At 38.2% G+C, this 14,994-nt stretch overlaps 1 protein-coding gene across 1 annotated transcript; it reads right to left on the reverse strand.

The window, feature by feature from the left end:
- Nucleotides 1–588: 588 nt before the first annotated feature.
- Nucleotides 589–14,769, reverse strand: BET1 (Bet1 golgi vesicular membrane trafficking protein). Its single transcript, XM_068973092.1, has 4 exons — nt 14,622–14,769; nt 9,744–9,868; nt 3,097–3,153; nt 589–1,686 (listed from the first exon to the last, which is right to left on the reverse strand). Exons 1-4 carry the CDS (start codon nt 14,638–14,640, stop codon nt 1,531–1,533), a joined length of 357 nt encoding a protein of 118 aa, XP_068829193.1. The 5' UTR covers nt 14,641–14,769; the 3' UTR covers nt 589–1,530.
- Nucleotides 14,770–14,994: the final 225 nt, after the last annotated feature.

The following is a 14,994-nucleotide window of genomic DNA, read 5'->3' on the forward strand; positions in this document are numbered from 1 at the left end:
GTGAAATAACCAGGTATTTTTCAGAAAAAATCTAGAGACTTGAGATTTTTTCTGAAGCTTATTATTTAAACATAGGGTTTACAGTGTGTCACCCACCAGACAAACACCTACAAGTCTCATGCCTGAATGAAACTAATAACATGAATATTTTGCTTATTCAGTTATTACACTCAACCTCCCAGACACCAACAGCAATAAACTCCTTTTCAGATTTAGCAATGAGTTTGTAAAGGATTATAAAAATATTAGAACTTTCCCATATTTGATGTTTTCCCAAAATTTTATTTCTGGCAGTACTTTTTCCTAGGGGTCCCCAAGCAAAAGGAAGAAAGAATTAAACAGATTTTTGAAATTTTTGTCATGATTTATTTCATTTTTTTGAACCAAGTAGTGAAATAATACATTAAGCTTTCCTGAGTTTGTCATGAGTTTTCAGAACCACTTCTTGGTTTATGGAAAAAAAAAAAAAAAAGACTTGAACAAAGAAGCAACAAAGTCAATTAATATGTTTTATTAAAAATTTTATTTTTGAAGCCCATAAATGAGCAAATTCCAAAACAGTAGCAATACAGACAATTTCACAATTTTGACATCTACTTAGCAGTCCATTTTTGCATTTTGTTTCCTATAAACAAATACACTGGATTAAAACAACAGCACCCTTAACCCCAAGTTCAATGCCTGAGTATTTATTTTGAGCACATAATAAAGCAGAGGCAATTACTTTTCCTGAACATTTTATTTCCATTCAGAGCTTAGCAATTACTTTAGCTTCACATTATTCTGTCATAAATGATAACCAAATGGCCTATCTAAGTGGCTAAAATCATAAAACTATTATAAGCCAAGTCAATGTTATATATATATAAAGTTAATATAAAATGACAACTATACTGGTACACATGTTTTGGATCCTACTAGAAATATGCCAAAATAACAAGTTTTAGTAAAGACTGAGGTCCTTGGGTAGAGGAGGGGAAGAAGAGTCATATCATCAAAAATTATTAGGAAAACTGTAGGTTAAAAAAAAAAATCAGCCTACAATTTAAACGAAATAGAGGAGGAAAGAAGAGTACAACATTCGGGTGATGACAATTCAGGAAAACACATTTCCCATCCATCAGAGACTTGCTCACCACCTCAAGAGCACAGCACCAGGCTCTTTAGGCATTGCTACTCTCCCACAAAGTTCTTTATGTGGAATGGAAATCTACATTTATGGTCACAACAGAATTTTATAACTGCTCTTTAATCTCACAGCAAAAACAGGAAAAAATTGTTAGGGCCAGAGTGACCCTCAGAACATCTCAGTACCCCTGAAAATTGGGGCAAAAAGTGAATCATTAAGAAACAGTATCCAAAGAGCACTGTATTATCTGGTGTGATTTATAAAACAAGATTCAGCACTCTGATGGGAAGAGCCACAGTAGCTGAAATTTAGGAATGTTTTGATGCTGATTTTTTTTTTTTACTGATGTGGTACTCCAAGCTGTTAAGCTGGAACAAATTCCAAACTCACACTGACTTGCATCACCTCAGTTTAATAATCCAGTAAATGACAAAAAAGACAAAGAATGAGAATAGCATCATATAGCACAGCAACTTTGTTTGGCTTCCTCTGGATAAAATCTTCAGTTTTCCCATAGTTTTACCTAGAAATCCAGTTGTAGAATCAAACTGTGAATCCTGTGAGGAAAAAAGGGAAACATAATAGTTGGATTCTAACATTCTACATATGCATATTTGAGTAATTTAATATATAGTCATTAGAATACACTTTTAATGACATTTTCTGGAGCCTGCGTATAACGTGGATAATCAACCTGATTACTCCATGCAAAATAATTTTCTCAATAAATAAGCTCTTTCATTATCCAATAAACATTCTTTCAGCTCCAGAGTAATTCAAAATCCTGAAGTATTTAGGTCTTATTCCAATTATGTGGATTAAAAAACATTAACAATAAAAGTAAGAGGTCCATTGACCATCACACAGGTTTCCCCTCATTTTGTTGGAGGTATCACTCTCCAAGGTTAAATGGTTGGTTGCTTCCCAGCACAGCAGTTGATCCACTGAATACAGTTAGCAGTTAAATGTACCTTTGCTTTTAAGATCCTTTTGTTTAGGAAGCTGACTTCGAAGGTCAGCAGAATCTATTAAAATTTAAGAGTCTCTCATGCAGCGGTAGTAAACTGTGGTAAAGACTTCAAATATGGATGGGGAAAGCGGCCACACTAAAACACAGCTAGAGAAGTCCTGACGGTGAGAGAACTACGTATGCTTTGGAAAGACTGCACTTTTTTAGAAATCTCAATAACCGGAGATGTAAGGTCCTGACATAATGATAGCCTTTGTACAGTTCAGGTTCTAGGCAGCTTAAGCACTTTACATTTATAGTTCTTCCCTAGGGCTATGCAACAAAATCACCTGGGATGTAAAATTTTTTCAAAATACATATACCGAGCGACACCCTGCTCCCTAAAATTCTGAATCAGTACATTTCAAGTGAGAACCAGGCATGGATATTTTCAAAGTTCCTCAAGTGATTCTAATGTACAACCTTCACTAGAAAATTTTAAGTGCAATATTCATTCTTAAATAGTACAATTTTAAAAGCATTTGAAGAAACTAGGGAAGGTCTAGAGGAGTTGGACGTCCAAAATAAACAGTAAGGAATGAAAAGAGTCTCTAGCAAGAAAAGGTACACCTCACTGAGCTTGTTTAGAGAGAAAAGGCCTGGGGATGTTACTATATTCAATCTTATTGACTTGTTCACAGTGATCCTTAGATCAAGCAGAAGACAGGTTTACATTAAGTGAAAGACATTTGGTTGACTGGTTATAACGCATTTACTTGGCAGTCTATATCTGCTGAGATCTTAAAGACAGCTTGAAATAGCCATTTGTCCTGAGTCTTTAACAGTGTCCTAAATACGAGATAAAATAGACACTCACTCCTACCTCCTCCTCCTACTCATATGGGTTAGGCAAGATGGAAAATGTAAAGATAGGGCAAAAACAACTCTTAGAGTTATTCCAAGCCGAATCTGAGAATATCCAATCAAGTTCCTTAAAGTTAAAATCATAACCACTTACCATTTCAGCTAATAATTTATTTTGATGTTTAACTTCATGCCCTATTTCAATGGAAAGCTACAAAGAAAAAAGCATAAACATCATTACTTGCCTAAATGTTTTTAAGTGTTATAAAGTAAAAACAACAATGCCATTCTAAGTATACATGTTTTCTCAAATAAAACTGCATTCTTAAAAATATAAAACATACTTTATTCTTTGGTTATTTTTCCCACTGAGACTAATAAAAACTAATTTAGAAATTAAATGTCCACTTTTAAATGATGGGTATATCTAAGAAGCCATAACAAAGAAAATTAGAAAATATTTGTAGCAGAATAAAAGATAATTTATCAGAATTTGTTGCATGCAGCTGAAGCTGATCAATGCAACTAAATTCAATATGGAATCTTGAACAAGGTATGAAAACAAATAATGAACACTAGCATAAAATTTTGTGAAATTTGGGTAAAAGCTGTACTTTAGTTAATAATACTGTATCATATGTTAATTTCCTTTTTTTTTTTAACAACATAGTATATATGGGGTTTTTAAAGTATCTTTGATATTAAGTTCTCAGTTTGATATTAACTTCACATTTAAATGCTTTCTTCTCTGCAATCACCCTGTTTTTTCAATCTTTTAATTTTGTTGAGGCTTTCAATGGCCAAGTCGAAGATCTCTCTTGGGAAATGTCACATTGCACTTGAAAATATGTGGGTTATTTTCAAGTATCTTTTGATACTGATCTCTAACATAATTCCACAGGGGTAAGAGAACAGACACTGTATGATTTCAATACCTTTAGGCCATCAAATTTTTGCACTTGGTCTTATGTCTCTGGATATGCTTCAGTGTCTCCTAGTTTATAGTCTATGGGAACTTGATAGAATTTATATCCTGATGTTGTGTGAAACTGCATAAATCTTAATTATATTGAATAGGCTCACAGTGTTTCCAAGTCTACTATATCATTCTACTTTTCTGTCCATTCATTTTGGAGAGTTTGATACTGAAAATTCAACTAAAAATCTTAATCTACTTAAAAAATTAATTGTAATATATAGTGGAAATATTATTTCATTCTGTATTTTCCAAGTCTCCTATAAAGTTACCTTAGTTTCATAATTAAAAAGAAAACTAATTTAGAATCTCTATTCCTTCTCACCTATAGACATTGTCTCCCTGTTCTTCATTTTGATTTAAACTTAATATTCAACTCCATTTTTTAATTTAGGTACATGTTTCTTTCCTGTCCTCGTATCCTTGAATTCTTTGTTCTCTCTTTATATCATTCACACAATAGCATTTGTTTGTATATTTCTTCATTTACATTTTAAAAATGTTATCTAAGTTCCCATATTATCAAGTTCAGATATAAGTAATATTTTCCTAATGAATGTGACATTACTTTGACTATATGCCTAAATTAATTATTTCTTTAGATTCTAAAGGTGTTGTTTCTTTAAAACTTGATAACAAATTGGAAAAAATTTACAAGTTAGTGTTACCCACATTATGAAGCTATGCAGAGAAGAGGCTGAGTCTGAATGAAGTATCATATGTGACTACAGCTGCTATTCAAATCAAAAACTATCTAATACTTCATATGACAAATTCATCAAAGACTTCACTTCTAAAATAGCTGAATAAATACACTACTACTAAACATTGGAAACTACTAAAAAATCATGGTAAACCACTGCAAATATCGTCCTCAGCTTATTTTGTAAGTATCTGGGGTAATATTAACACAAAACCATTCTAGGATTCTATAGATCAGAATATAAGCTTTTCCCCAAAATTTAACAATTCAGAAATAATAGAGCAACTATGAAACTAGCCAGCTCAAATCGCCTAACTACTTTTACAACTGTCCTTCATGCCAGGGAAAGAAATATGCATGAGAAAAAGGCTTTCTTCTAACAAGGAGCCTAAATGATCAATATTGGAATTTTAAAAAATCATTTAATTCTTAATTTCCTCCAAAATGTTGTATTTTCTAAGTTATTAACATTATGCAATATTGCTTAGTTCATAGATTAACTCCTTTTGATTTAATATGACCTTGAAAACAATACTCATTTCAGGAGATGACAGTCTCTAGGCTGAAATACAACTCTGTTTTTCAAAGACTAATGAGCTATCAATTAAGTTTTGGCAACATAAGCTTCCAATGAATGCTCTATAAGTGTACCACACGTTTACTTTAATGCATAATCAAAACTATCTTTTGGTAATTCCTTTATTTAATACATATTAACTCAATACACTATAAGGAAATACGTTAGGTGCTATGTAGAATGTAAAACTACAACAGAAAACGCTGTATTCTGATAAATTTCTTTTACATACAAACAATTCCAGTGCAGATCGTTACACAATAAGTGCTACAGAAATGGTACAAATGATCTTATGTTCACAAGGAAAAAGTTAGGTTTATGTGGTGATCAGGTGAAGCCTGGAGGAGAGAAGGTGAAAAGAAGAGATGGAGCCTTTCAGATGGGCAAGACTTCAGCCAGGGTCGGGAGGGAGAGGATGCCCTAGGCACGGGGACTGCATGAGCAAAGACGTAGGAGTGGGAGGGCAACAGCGCACACAGGGCACAAGGGACACACAAATCTGGCTGGCGGCCACACGCACACGTGCTGAAGCGCAGGAGGTGAGGTCTAAAAGGCTGGGGCAAGCTCTGCAGAAGCTGTCTCATCAAGCTACAGAGTGTGAACTTCATTTCTTACACCATGGGAGGCCACTGAAGACTTCTGGGAATGTAGAATGCACTTTTAAAAATACTCTAAAAACCAAAAAGGTGACTGTGATGACTATTGGGTGTAGCTCAGACCGAAACATACGAAAAATGGGAAACAGATAGGTTAAAAGGCGTTCCCAATAGTCCACTGAAGAAAACCGGGGCATAGTACTAGAACCAGGAAGGTCAAAATAGGAACAGCAGAGAGAAGGAACATAGGACTTGGTGACTGACAGGAGGTTCAAAGGCAGACACACAGAAGACTGAGATTCATAGCTTTGGAGACTAGAGAAGGAAAGTCAGAAGATGAGCTGCTTGGGAGTGGAAGGTGGAAGGCTCTGAGATTACTACACTGTAACTGTACTGTGGTACTGTAAAACACTACAAGCAGTATTCAAGATTTAACCACCAAAAAAAGCTGAAGTTTAAAATATATATATCAAAACCAATACAATATTGTAAAGTAAAACAAATAAATACATAAACTATGAGCCCCCTCCCCCCCAAAAAAATATATATACCATAAGTTTTGACATTTTCTAACCTGTACTCAGTTTATGTTTAAATTTTGAGTCACATTACTAAAACTTAACTGATAGTTCATTAGTTTTTGGAAAGTAGAATTGTATTCAGCCTGAAGACTGTTACATCCTGAAATGAGTATTATTTTCAAGGTCTTAATAAATCAATAGGAATTGATTATTGAACTAAGCAATATCATATAATGTTAATAATTTTAAAAATACAACATTTGGAGGAAATTAAGACTTACTTGAGTTTTAATACCAATATTGATAATTTAGGCTCCTTATTAAACAAAGCTTTTCTCATGGAAATTTCTTTCCCTGGAATAAATGACAGTTGTATTAAAGAAAGTACAGTACTTGGATGCAATCACAAAAACAACAGAATGATCTGTTTGTTTCGAAGGCAAACCATTCAATATCACAGTAATCCAAGTCTATGCCCCAACCAGTAACGCTGAAGAAGCTGAAGTAGCTGAAGCAGAACAGTTCTATGAAGACCTACAAGGCATTTTAGAACTCACAACCAAAAAAGATGTCCTTTTCATTATAGGGGACTGGAAGGCAAAAGTAGGAGGTCAAGAAACACCTGGAGTAACAGGCAAATTTGGCCTTGGGGTACGGAATGAAGCAGGGCAAAGGCTAATGGAGTTTTGCCAAGAGAACGCACTGGTCATAGCAAACACCCTCTTCCAACAACACAAGAGAAGGCTCTACACATGGACATCACCAGATGGTCAACAGTGAAATCACACTGATTATATTCTTTGCAGCCAAAGATGGAGAAGCTCTATGCAGTCAGCAAAAACAAGACCAGGAGCTGACTATGGCTCAGATCATGAACTGCTTATTGTCAAATTCAGACTTAAATTGAAGAAAGTAGGGGAAACCACTAGACCATTCAGGTATGACCTAAATCAAATCCCTTACGAATATACAGTGGAAGTGAGAAATAGATTTAAGGGACTACATCTGATAGATAGAGTGCCTGAAGAACTATGGACGGAGGTTCATGACACTGTTCAGGAGACAGGAATTAAGACCATTTCCAAGAAAAAGAAATGCAAAAAAGCAAAATGGCTATCTGAGGAGTTCTTACAAATAGCTGTGAAAAGAAGAGAAGCAAAAAGCAAAGGAGAAAAGGAAAGATATAAGCATCTGAATGCAGAGTTCCAGAGAATAGCAAGGAGAGATAAGAAAGCCTTCCTCAGTGATCAATGCAAAGAAATAGAGGAAAACATTAGACTGGGAAAGACTAGAGATCTCTTTAAAAAAGTTAGATATACCAAGGGAACTTTGCATGTAAAGATGGGCTCTATAAAGGACAGAAATGGTTTGGACCTAACAGAAGCAGAAGATATTAAGAAGAGGTGGTAAGAATACACAGAAGAACTGTTCAGAAAAGATCTTCATGACCCAGATAATCATGATGCTGTGATCACTCACCTAGAGCCAGACATCCTGGGATGTGAAGTCAAGTGGGCCTTAGGAAGCATCACTACAAACAAAGTTAGTGGAGGTGATGGAACTCAAGTTAAGCTATTTCAAATCCTAAAAGATGATGCTGTGAAAGTGCTGCACTCAATATGCCAGCAAATTTGGAAAACTCAGCAGTGGCCACAGGACTGGAAAAGGTCAGTTTTCATTCCAATCCCAAAGAAAGGCAATGCCAAAGAATGCTCAAACTACCACACAATTGCACTCATTTCACACACTAGCAAAGTAATCCTCAAAATTCTCCAAGCCAGGCTTCAGCAATACATGAACCGTGAACTTCCAGATGTTCAAGCAGGATTTAGAAAAGGCAGAGGAACCAGGGATCAAAATGCCAACATCTGCTAGATAATCGAAAAAGCAAGAGAGTTCCAGAAAAACATCTATTTCTGCTTTATTGACTATGCCAAAGCCTTTGACTGTGTGCATCACAATAAACTCTGGAAAATTTTGAAAGAGATGGGAATATCAGACCACCTAGCCTGTCTCCTGTGAAATCTGTATCCAGGTCAAGAAGCAACAGTTAGAACTGGACATGGAACAACAGACTGGTTCCAAATAGGAAAAGGAGTATGTCAAGACTGTATACTGTCATCCTGCTTATTTAACTTATATGCAGAGTAGATCATGAGAAACACTGAGTTGGAAGAAGCACAAGCTGGAATCAAGATTGCTGGGAGAAATATCAGTAACCTCAGATATTCAGATGACACCACCCTTATGGCAGAAAGTGAGGAAGAACTAAAAAGCCTCTTGATGAAAGTGAAAGAGGAGAGTGAAGAAGTTGGCTTAAAGCTCAACATTCAGAAAATGAAGATCATGGCATCTGGTCCCATCACCTCATGGCAAATAGATGGGGAAACAGTGGCTGATTTTAATTTTTGGGCTCTAAAATCACTGCAGATGGTGATTGCAGCCATGAAATTAAAAGACACTTACTCCCTGGAAGGAAAGTTATGACCAACCTAGACAGCATATTAAAAAGCAGAGACTTCACTTTGTCAACAAAGGTCTGACTAGTCAAGGCTATGGTTTTTCCAGTAGTCAGGTATGGATATGAGAGTTGGACTGTAAAGAAAGCTGAGGGCCGAAGAATTGATGCTTTTGAACTGTGGTGTTGGAGAAGACTCTTGAGAGTCCCTTGGAATGCAAGGAGATCCAACCAGTCCATCCTAAAGAAGATCAGTCCTGGGTTTTCACTGGGGGGACTGATGTTGAAGCTGAAAATTCAATACTTTCACCACCTGATGTGAAGAGCTGACTCATCTGCAAAGACCCTGATGCTGGGAAAGATTAAGGGCGGGAGGAGAAGGGGACAACAGAGGATGAGATGGCTGGATGGCATCACCGACTCAATGGACATGAGTTTAGGTGAACTCCACAAGTTGATGACGGACAGGGAGGCCTCCGTGCTGCAGTCCATGGCATCACAAAGAGTCGGACAAGACTGAGTGACTGAACTGAACTGAACTTGGGTGATTTGGGCTATCTAGTTGCTTTATTATCCCTGAATTGTTAAATCTAGGGGGAAAGCTCATACCTCTGAACTATATAGTTTTGTGGGACTAAATCCCCTATGTCAATAAAAGCATACATTTTTAAACTTTTTAATTTTGTACTGGAGTACAGCCAATTAACAATGTTGTGATAGTTGCAGCTGAACTGCAAAGGGACTCAAAGCATACACATGTATCCATTCTCCTCCAAACAACCCTCCCATCCAGGCTGCCACCTAACATCGAGCAGAGTTCCCTGTGCTATGCAGTAGGTACGTGTCGGTTATCCATTTTAAATACAGCGGTGTGTACATGTCTGTCCCAAACGCCCTATCCCTTCCTCCCATGAAAAAAACATATATGTATATAAATGTACAAACTAAAAAGTATATGTTATATACTTACAGATTTTATAGCAGTTACTTTGTTTCTCAGACTTTCCGTGAGTCTCTCGTTCTCCTCTTCACAGGCACTATACCCACTATTAGGATAGCCATAGTTCCCATAGTTGCCAGGGGGTACTCCTTCACCTGCAAGGATCAGTCCCGAGCAGAGTTGTAGCAAAAACAAGTCCCTTCTGAAACCCTGACTAGAAAGAACCGAAAAAGACCCCTGGAGGGCGCTGACAAGACAGACCAGGTATGTCTGTAATACGCACACTCCAAATGAACTTTAAAAATTAATCACCAAATAGGGTGCAGAACAACTCTAATAACCTCTCTTAAGCAAAGGATACTGAATTCAGCTCAATATGCATTTGTTGACTGCTTACTGATTGCCCACAAGAATGTGAAATAGACAATGATATATAAGGGTATTCTGGACGTATTTCCTGCTCTCTAGAACTATACCATTAAACACACACACACACACACACACACACACACACACACACACACCTAAAAATAGTAACATCAACTACCTATGGAAGAATCTTGGTTGTGAAGGGAAAGGCAGAGATAGGATAATACAACAGGATGGAGTATGGCAGAGGGAAGGTCCTTTATGGGCATCTCTTTTAAAGAGAAGAGAGCGAGAATAACTTATGGAGAATATTAACTGAGATTTAAGAGGGAGACTCATTCATTCTTCAACAATACTTGAGAAACTATCATGCATCAGATTCCTTGTTCTTTCTAGGTGCTATCAATACTTTTCAGAGCTCTTCTTCTAGGGAAGAGCATTGGGATACAGGACAACAGTCCCAGGCACTGCCCAATATAACTTGATATTCATCAGGCACTCCAACAGGTGGAGTGAGCCTTGAACAGTGAATACATATACTAACACGTTGGAGGACTGAGAAAGGAAAGCATTGTTGAGGGTATTACCTAACTGCATTTAAAAGAAAAAAAAAAAAACTGTTGACAATTTTCTCAGTGAAATAAAAGAAAAGCCTGTCTTTGAAGAATAGTGATCTTTTGGGGAAAAAAACTGTAGAGAATAATGGAGGAAAATAACCAGGGTTGTTTTATCCCTTACTACAGGGATAAGGCAATTGTGGCTGAGGCAATTATACTGTAGTGTGATTTTTCACCTGGATGTGTGATTTTTCTGCAGAAACACTGATCAGCCTATATCAGCCCATGAGAACCTGGAGGGTTGGACTGAAACAAGAGTTGGAGTGCAGTGTTGGGGCTGCTGAAGAACAGAGCCCCAAGACGTTGAGATTCCTTGTCAGAAGAGTAGGTGATATATATGGATTCTGGGGACTAGACTGGCAATGGAAGCCTGGCACTATAATACAGAGACTAGAGGCCTCCGTGTGCTCAGAGTGAGTGAAGTGGCGCTGACAGTAAGACGGAAGGGCAGAAAGTAGCAGGCAACACTGGTGACTGAAGCAAGTGTTGGAGAGTGAACAGGAAGCTCTTTCCAGGCATAGTAAAACTCTCACTTTCTCTAAAAAGCAAAACCCTCTTTTGAATTCCTACAGCTCTGACTATACATAACACTAATATCATGCTCTGGACTGCACTCCAAGGGCAGAAACTAAGTTTGTTCTGCTCATGGCTATAGATCCCCCCAAAACATATATACACAGTAAGGCATAACCAGAAAATACTTGTAAATGAACTAATTAATTAACAGAATCTGAATTCAGTTATTCAGCTTTGAATGTGTCTGCCTTTGTCAACAGTGGTCATAAGCTTCTTTGAGGACAAAAGCAGCGTCTCAGCCTTTTTCTATATCCCTGTATCTAACAAGCACTTCAAGCAGGAGACACACAATCTCCACCACCACAAAAACCACAACAAGATGTTAAACAAGTATATTACTGTGGAGAAAGAGTTGCCTTCCTCAAATTTCCCTCAATTGCTGATCCATCACCTACAAAGTTCTGTAAGTGTGCCATTGTACAATGTAAGGACAAGTGACTAGACATATTATTCACCTCTACTCAACAATTAAAAGAATCATTTAGAAAATGCATTCTCACCCTATTCATCAATGATATGCTATACAAATTCTACTTTAATAAAGACCAAAATCCTTAAAGGAAATAAAAATATCTTCATATTTTATATGATTAATATGCTATATAAATAATGTTCACCCAGTAAGTCATTACTGACTGGCTGAATTAACCACTTGACAACTTCCCCAAGGAATTCAGTTCTAAATTAGTGGCTATTTGTTTCCATTTCCTTCATTATTATTTTTGTATATCTTATTTTTATTTTTAGAGTTCTGCACTGTTCCATTTATTAAAAGTGAAATTCCCATTTTATTTATTGTCCAGAAAGCTTTCAAAGCACCTTCTCCTATTAAAGAGTTAATCTTCCCTCACACCATCATCCATCCCCAGTATTTAAAAAAAAAAAGATCAAAAGTTAGGAGTTGTTATTCCAAGTTTAGCCACTTCTTTTGTGTGACTTACTGGCATGAAAATTTGTAGGAAAGCTAATGGGTGTCAAAGATAATCCTCAGACTGTGTCCATAAACAAATGTACTTCTGCACAGTTTCTATCATAAATGAACCAAGTCACTTAGACAGTCATGTGAACTGTGGGCCTGGAGAGGGGAATGGCAACCCAGTCCAGTATCCTTGCCTGGAAAATTCCCTGGATAGAGGAGCCTGGTGGGCTATAGGTCTTGGGGTCACAAAGAGTTAGGCCCGACTGAGGCACCAAGCATGCAGAGGAAATGAGGGGGCTTCTCTACATGAATATTTATCGGATTCAGGACCTCAATACACATTGATACTTAAAAAAGAAAAAAAGCTCTTGTCACATCATGTCACATCACACCAATGTAATTTTCAACAACAGACACCTAAGGAATCACTTTTCCTCCTCTCAACTACAGGGGAGTTTAAAAACAAACTTCCAAAAAAACAAAAAAAACAAAAACACTCTATCCTAGAGATTCTAACTTAGTTGGTCTGGGCTGGGGTCCAGGTATTCAAGCCTTAAAAGCTCTCTAGGTGATTCTAGTGTACAGTCAGGGCTCAGAACCACCATCTCTCAAGTTCCTCTCTCTGCAATTTCACAGCATTTTGCTGCACAAAACTTTCAAAACAGCCCAAAGACCTACTGATGAGATCCAAATTCTTTGACCTGGTACTCAAAGGTCTCCACAACGTGGTTGGTTCTGGTTCTATGTCTCCTACTTCAACCAACCTGGTTTAACCATAATCCCTTAAACACATCATTCATAATTCTAGATTCTGTCCTACAATTGTTTTGGAACAAGGAGAGGGTCACACTTCCAACTGGAAACAAACTCTCCTACACTTTGCTATTAAGCTGCAGCTGAGGCTTCTATGTCCACACAAATTACCAAGCGCCTCTGTGAAATCCCTGGGACATTCACGGCCTACAGAACTTATTTGGTATTTGGTTGTATAGCTACCACCTTGTACCATAATTTATTTTTGTACATATTTCTACTCCTCAACTAGATTAGAAGCTTGGGGAGCATGAACAGAGCTACACAGGACTGCCTGTGAGTGCTCAGTCCTGACTATTTGTAACCCCATGGACTGTAGCCTGCCAGGCTCCTCTGTCCATGGGATTCTCCAGGCAAGAGTACGGGAGTGGGTTCTTTCTTCAGGGGATCTTCCTGACCCAGGGATCGAACCTGCATCTCGTGTGCACCTCCAGGATTGGCAGGTGGATTCTCTACCACTAAGCCACAGGGAAGCCACAAAGGACTGTATACCTAGAGCTTACTCAACTACACAATAAATGTTTGCTGTCATTAATGATAAAAAGTAAACTCATTTAGGCATATAAAACTAAACTTGTTCAAAATGAGTTATTTTTTTTCACTACAATTTACCCAGCCAATTTTCCTTTTATGAGCCAAGTATTCACAAAAACTACATTTTTCAAGAGCTTTTTCTCATACTACAATTTACTAATCAATGTACATGCCTAGAGTTACTGGCAACTTTCACTAACTTTAAATACCTGACACTTTGGAAACACTCTTTTTCCATCGAATTATAAGAATTGAAAAAGGTAACAAACATTATCCTTTTTCAAGTATGTCATATATTTAGGTATACTGTATATTAATACGGCAGGTGTCATCTCTTAATAGTTCCAGAACCAGAAAATGCTGTTTTAATGGCTTTGTGCTCTAACAGCCCACTGTAAATTCTTGTGCCTAATTTGTTCTGCTGCTTGGTGAACTACTTCCTAGGCCAAAAGTCAAGAACAAACGCTAAGTCAACAGGTATTACTGCATTCTACCGTCTTACCAGTGGAACAAGGGTCAGATAAGAAATGTTCTGGGTAAAATGGCCTTTGACTCCGAAGATCCACATCACGGCCTTTAACAAAAATGACACCTGTGTTTACCTGTGAAACTCACTGTTACCAGGCTAATACGATTATTATCAGTGTGCTTTGCATGCAACACTCTTCAAACTTCACTTCTGAAGAAACTAACATTAGGTCCAGTAGAAAGAAGCGAAGACAGACTTCAGCAACTATGGAAACTCAGCAATTTCCACAACCGCGCTCAGACAGTCAGTAACACTACAAGAAAACTCCTCACTGCGTTGGTACCTGTACAGACCTCACCCCTAATTCTCCACTATTCCATCTAAACCTACCATCCATAACTTGAGACAGAACCAAACTTAAGGAACCCATTAGGATCTGGAACAAACGGTGGTGTTTCCACTTGACACCATTTCCAAAGACTCCTCCATACACCCTGCTCTCTGCTTCTGATTTCAGAAAAAGAGGCCAGTCCGATTTCCACCCCCGCGCCCCTGCGCCCAGCACCGCCAGTTCCAGGGTCCCGGAACTTCGAATCTCAGCCTCTTCTTACCCAGGCCTGCACGCCTCATCCTGCCAGAGGAGCGGGGGGAAAGGCGGGCAGAGGGGTGGGTAGGAAGAGGCCAGGGACCACCTGGATCGCGTCCTCAGGACCAGGGCCCGGCGAAACAGCAACTTCTTCCTCCAACGCGCCACGACATCAGTAAAGTCTAAACACCGCGCCGGCTGATGGCGTCACCCAAGGCGCTTGCTGGCGCCCTGCGAAGCGGCTTGAATGGCATTCTGGGAAATATAGTTCGCCGCCGAGGCCGAGCGTGAGGCCGAGACTTGGGGTGAACCCGGGTGAAGAAGTGGGCGGGGCTTCCGGCAAAGGGGCGCTTGCTGCTTCAGCTGCCACTCAGGACCTGGGACTTAGACTCCAGACC

This window comes from Capricornis sumatraensis, chromosome 5, assembly GCF_032405125.1.
Source record: "Capricornis sumatraensis isolate serow.1 chromosome 5, serow.2, whole genome shotgun sequence".
Lineage (NCBI taxonomy): Eukaryota > Metazoa > Chordata > Mammalia > Artiodactyla > Bovidae > Capricornis > Capricornis sumatraensis.